Below are 6,000 nucleotides of genomic sequence, written 5' to 3' on the forward strand. Positions count from 1 at the left end.
GCCTGCAGCTTTTTTCAAACTTGCTGATGTTGCTGCTGTTTCTCACTTTTTGTTCTGAACTGACTGGTAGCTGCACAGAGTTGAGGCCGAGGAGGAGGAGAAGCTGAATATTGGCTAGGCCCTCTGCTGCTTCCTGCCTATTGACAGAGTCATGTCCAGCTATAGACAATCTAATGCACGTGGTGACTGAGCTGTTTCTGCCACCGGTCTACCCAGCTGATCTACTTCGAAGAGACTGAGGTCTGGAATGGATAAAAGCCTCAACACCAACTAAGCGAAGGGAGATGAAACTTTTGTCTCTTAAAGGGACATTAACGTCAGTTCCTTGCATACCCTCGGGATCCTGTCTGTTCAAATCCCTGAGTGTTTTCCAACCATTCTTCTCACACAGCTTTCTTTGTTCTACAAGTAGTGGACTCATCTTCTTCAGGAAAATTAAAATGGTGTCTACAACAGGATCAATGGCAAGAAAATCTGCACAGGCTGTTACTGGACTGCTTCTGCTGATTTTAGAAATGAACCTGGAGTGAAAATTTATATTCAACCCACTGTTAGCATTGGGGAATGCAAGAAAGCCACGGTCGGTATTGTCGGTCATGGCTGTCACTTGCCAGTGATCACTGTTACATGTAAGATTTATGGGAAGACTGTGTTCTTCCTTGGTGGCAGTGCATTTGGATGTGGACAAGGGGCTAATGGTTGGCAGGACTTTTCACCCAATAGATCCTCTGAACACTGAAGCCCAGAGGGTCATCCTGTCCAATGCCCCATCCCTCATAACAGCAGTGTTCCTTCTCCCTGATCTGCAACAGTCGGGGAAGGATAGGCCAGGTGTACAGCTATTCCCTCTTGGCCTGGAGGAAGCCAGGTTTAAATATATTACATGTCTGGCAGCATCTGTGCCAGGAGAAACAGGGTTAATATTTTGAGTCTGGTATGACCTTTCTTCAGAATTGAAAGGCATGGTAAATGCTTTTGTTGTACTTTTGACAAAGGCAGAGGAGGAACAAGGAGGCAGATGTAGAGGCTCAGTACAAAAGACAAAGGAGTTCTTAGTGTTGGTGAAAGAAAAAGAGATGCAAAATCAGTGTGAATTACAATGTGAAAGAGAGATCCTCTCCACTAAGAACAAATTAAATAAATGACAAACAAAAGAAGAATGGTGAGGGGTGTGCAGTGAAGAAACTAAGAAAAAGTGGAGAACAGACATAATACAGCCAGTTTCTGAACTTACTGAATTCAATATTGAGACCTCAAGTTAGTTAAGTGCCGAAAGCAGAACACAACATATTGTTCCTTGAGTTTGCGTTGTGCCTCAGTGTGACATTGCAGCAAGCCTAGGGTATAATTGTTAACGTAAGTGAAGCTAGTCAATAAAATAGAAAGTAAATGGGAGATCAGGATCGTTCCTGCAGATGAAGTGGAAGTGTTCTGGAAAGCAGTCATTCAATCTGCATTTGGTAAGGGAGTCAGCATTGAACAGAATTATATAGTCTTGGTTTAAGGCTGTTAGGTTCTTTTCAATTGGTTCAATCTGGTTTTTGTTTTCACAAAGAGTAATAAAATGTGTATGTGGGTCTTGCGGCACAGTGGTAGTGTCCCTGGCCAGAAGGTCCATGTTCAAGTCCTACTTGCCATGGGGTGTCATGTCTGAAAAGGTTGGTTTAAAACAATTATCAAAATGTATTCAAAGAAAATCTAGCCAGGTGGAGAACGGAGTATTTGACGGGAGTAACAAGCTCTGTGGATGCGAACTGAAGAAGCTGTTCCAAAATTTATTGGTCTGTGTACGTGGTTCATAAATGAACTCAAATCACAATGAGAGGTAATGCATTTGTCGTGGGTAATCAAGACGAAGGAATATCTAATAAATAGAGTGGCAAAAAAGGATGGAGCAAGGGAAAGATCCTCAAGTGTACGCACACAGATGCCTGAAGAAAGCAGGATAAGTTTATAAGCTGGTTAAAAACCCACGTGGGATACTCTCTGGTCATTGCATAATACAGGAAGGATGTGATGACTCACAAAAGGGGGCAGAGGCAATTTACAAGAATGTTTCCAGGAGTGGTGAATCTGAGTTGAGTTTGGGTAAGCTGGGGTCGTCTTTGGAACAAAGGATTTAAGTGTATGAAAATAGAGGCGCCTAAGTTAAGTTAAAATGAAGGACCCATTTTCCTTAAAGTCAGTACCTGAGGAAAATAGATTTAAAACAGTTGACGGAAGTATTAGAGCAGTGTTGATTTTTTTTTCCCACCCAGAGTCTGTTGGGATTTAGAACTGATTGCTGGAAAAAAACATGGTAGAGGCAGAAACTCTCATCGCATTTAAAGTTACTTCGACTTCTACTTGAAGTGGCATAATTGAATGGTCCTATTGTGGAAAGTAGGACGAGGCTGGATAATTATTGAACAGAAGGCACCGTGGTTAGCACTGCTGCCTCACAGTGCCTGAGACCCGGGTTCAATTCCCGACTCAGGCGACTGACTGTGTGGAGTTTGCACATTCTCCCCGTGTCTGCGTGGGTTTCCTCCCACAGTCCAAAGATGTGCGGGTCAGGTGAATTGGCCATGCTAAATTGCCCGTAGTGTTAGGTTAAAGGGGTAAATGTAGGGGTATGGGTGGGTTGCGCTTCGGCGGGTCGGTGTGGACTTGTTGGGCCGAAGGGCCTGTTTCCACACTAAGTAATCTAATCTAAAGGCACAGACACAATGCATGAATAGTTTCCGTCTGCATCATAACCTTTCTAAGTTCTATGCTGCATTATTGCGTAGGAAATTTCCTGCATTGGGTTTGCTCCAGAACTTGCCAAATCCCAATCTGCATAGAAAAGTTATGAGGTTTTTAAAAAATTCTCATTACTGAATTTTTAAGGTCTGATTGTCGTTGGTTTGCAAAGTCTCCTGGTTCAAAATAGCAACGTTTTTAGAATCATTTGCAGTACCGAAGGTTTTTAATAATTTTAGTCCATGTTTGAGTTGCAGCCAGTATGGGTGTAGTTCAGTGCTCAGACACTACTTACAGTGAGTTCCTGCAATGGTGTCAGTACTCAAATGTCCCATGCTGGGGGATATTGGTCGCGATTTTGCTGCTGGCATATTCCACACATTGGTACTGATTTACTGAACGTAGTGCAAAGTGAAATTTCAGCAAAAGTAGGGGGTGGCACGGTGGCTCAGTGGTTAGCACTGCTGCCTCACAGCGCCAGAGACCTGGGTTCAATTCCTGCCTCAGGCGACTGACTGTGTGGAGTTTGCACCTTCTCCCAGTGTCTGCGTGGGTTTCCTCCGGGTGCTCCGGTTTCCTCCCACAGTCCAAAAACGTGCAAGCTAGGTGAATTGGCCGTACTAAATTGCCCGTAGTGTTAGGGGAATGGGTCTGGGTGGGTTGCGCTTCGGCGGGTCGGTGTGGACTTGTTGGGCCGAAGGGCCTGTTTCCACACTGTAAGTAACCTAATCTAATCTAAACAGTCAGTGATTTTTCTATATTTTTCTTTCCTCCACAGGCACCACACATGCCTCAAACAAGAACGTGGCCTTGATTATGGCGCTTATAGTCATAGTTTGTTTAATAATGTTCCTCTTTGTGAGGAATGAATCGCCAGCTGTGACAGTGGGGGAAGGAACGGCACTGATGGCATTTTCAAACCAATTTGATCAGGTTGAAGCACTGTTTAATGGTCAGCAGTCAGTGTTGTGGAGGAGAAGCAAGATCACCCTGCGCAACCATATCAATCTGACCCGGCACATGAAACCTGCCATCCTGATGTTTGCAGCTGCATGGAACGGAGAGCAGACCATGAGGTGCCTCGCTAACCGGATTGCTGGAGCTTTTACCTCGGCCCTCAATGCCACCTCCACAGTGGAAATTGATGCTTCCGGCAGAAGCAGGCAGAACAGTGATGCTGTGAAGCTAGAGGTGGACACATTGCTCTCGTCTGGATTTGAGAAAGGCAGCAAGGCAGCAGTGGTTCACCATTTCCAGGACCTGCCCCCGCCCTCCACCCTGATATTCTACAAGTATTGTGACCACGAGAACGCAGCCTACAAAGATGTCGCCTTGTTGATCACCATCCTGCTGGATGAGGAGATGCTGCCTGCGGGTGTTAGCCTGGGAGCCGTGGAAGTGAAAGTCCGCGATTTTCTGAAGTGGAAGTTCGCTGCCTCTCAAGGAAGAGAGGGAATGGACACGGACAAGCTGAGTGGACTGTGGAGTCGCATTGCGCACGTTGTGCTCCCGGTGGTGCCTGTGCGTGAGATTGAAGAGAGGGGCTGCAAAGAAGATGGGCAGTGATCTGGGGAAAGGGTGAAGTTTAGCCACCTGCACTAATTTCCCCTCTTCTCTGCATCTCCCACACCATTATACTTAGCTGTCCCAAGTGTGTTTTTCTAGCCTTCTTGAATAATAATGGGTGAAAGATACCCTGATTTAAGATATGATCTTTCACCCACTCAGAAGAACAAACCTCTTTTATTTGTCAATTGACCTGCTTTGTGGAAATTTGAAAATCGAACATACCAGCAAAATATTTTTTAATATGTTGTCAAATGAAATTTTAGTAAAATATTGGTGCCTGGATATCTTGAGACACTCTGTGCTCATCATCTGTCTTCTCCTTTAGTTTCTTAATGTGCTGTTTAGCATGAAGTGCCATTAGCTGAACTCAGGTGATTTCTTAGTAGCATCTTTGTGAGGGAACCTTGACATCATGATGAGCAGCATCCTTCTCTTTTGTTTGTTTCATTGAGGCACAGATTCCAAATGCTGTGATCAATAGCCCACTTTACAACATTAAATCATTATCCATACTCCCACCCTCAAACGTGCTTCTGATCTTGGCTGTGTTGGCAAGTTAAAGATAACAGCTGGATCCAAGCATTTAGCATGAGTTTAGCACTGATTGCCAGTGCGATAACAGACTTGGAACCCCGTGGAGGATTTAGAGTGGGCCAACCACTGTTTGGCTTGGGCATTATGGCTGCCCTAGAAAAAGGATGCCAAGTTATTTGGGGAAAGTTCTCCCCTGCCACTGGCAGCAGAAACAGCCAACGTACACTGGCGGCTCAAATTTGGAGTATGTCCCTGGGTCAGATTGACTTGGATGCCAATTGTATTTGGGGCTGTTCAGCAACTACTGCTATTAAACTGTTGTCAGTTCAGTTATACAGGCATCTGAAGGGAAATATGTAATACTATCCAAGCATAAAGCTGATGCCATCGATTGACCACCTTTACTGAGAAAACCCAGTTTTCTGTTTCCTTGAAATTGAAGGATGTGCAAATCAAGCAACCCCTGAAAGATGTGTTTGATTACTCGTGATGATTCTTACTCCAAAGCAGAGAGCTGTCGTCTTTGAACCAAATCTTGATCTCGTTTTGTTTTTTTTGTCATGTGACCTTTGGTCACTTGGATGCATGTTTGTTTGGGTTGGGTGGTACAGACTAGGAATGATTTTTATTTTTGAACCACACTAATTAGTGATATAATCCAGAGACAATCGATGCATGGCTAGTTACTATTCTACCCACTTCCAAGGGAAAGCTGGTAGCTTCACAGTCAGATTTGTTGTTGTATTGTGATTGCGTCCCTTTGTTTGGTCTTGTTTTATGTCATACTGGAACCAGCATCGAATTTTGTTGCTTTTTTTTCTGTTCCAGCTAAACATCCTGATTAATCAACTGCTGAAAAAAAGTGACAAAAACATGGGCGGCACGGTGGCACAGTGGTTAGCACTGCTGCCTCACAGCTCCAGAGACCCGGGTTCAATTCCCGCCTCAGGCGACTGACTGTGTGGAGTTTGCACGTTCTCCCCGTGTCTGCGTGGGTTTCCTCCGGGTGCTCCGGTTTCCTCCCACAGTCCAAAAGATGTGCAGGGTCAGGTGAATTGGCCATGCTAAATTGCCCGTAGTGTTAGGTAAGGGGTAAATGTAGGGGTATGGGGTGGGTTTCGCTTCGGCGGGTCGGTGTGGACTTGTTGGGCCGAAGGGCCTGTTTCCACACTG

At 45.0% G+C, this 6,000-nt stretch overlaps 1 protein-coding gene across 2 annotated transcripts in view; it reads left to right on the forward strand.

Annotated features, from left to right (window-relative positions):
- LOC122554647 (torsin-1A-interacting protein 2-like) overlaps positions 1-5,695 on the forward strand; it is a 29,677-nt gene extending 23,982 nt beyond the window's left edge. For both annotated transcript variants that reach the window (XM_043700008.1, XM_043700007.1), the window contains exon 8: positions 3,503-5,695. In XM_043700008.1, the coding sequence (XP_043555943.1) occupies positions 3,503-4,290 (788 nt within the window). In that variant the 3' untranslated portion in view covers positions 4,291-5,695. The remainder of the gene's footprint in view (positions 1-3,502) is intronic.
- The last annotated feature ends 305 nt before the right edge of the window (positions 5,696-6,000 follow it).

The sequence above is a fragment of the Chiloscyllium plagiosum genome, chromosome 11 (genome assembly GCF_004010195.1).
Source record: "Chiloscyllium plagiosum isolate BGI_BamShark_2017 chromosome 11, ASM401019v2, whole genome shotgun sequence".
Lineage (NCBI taxonomy): Eukaryota > Metazoa > Chordata > Chondrichthyes > Orectolobiformes > Hemiscylliidae > Chiloscyllium > Chiloscyllium plagiosum.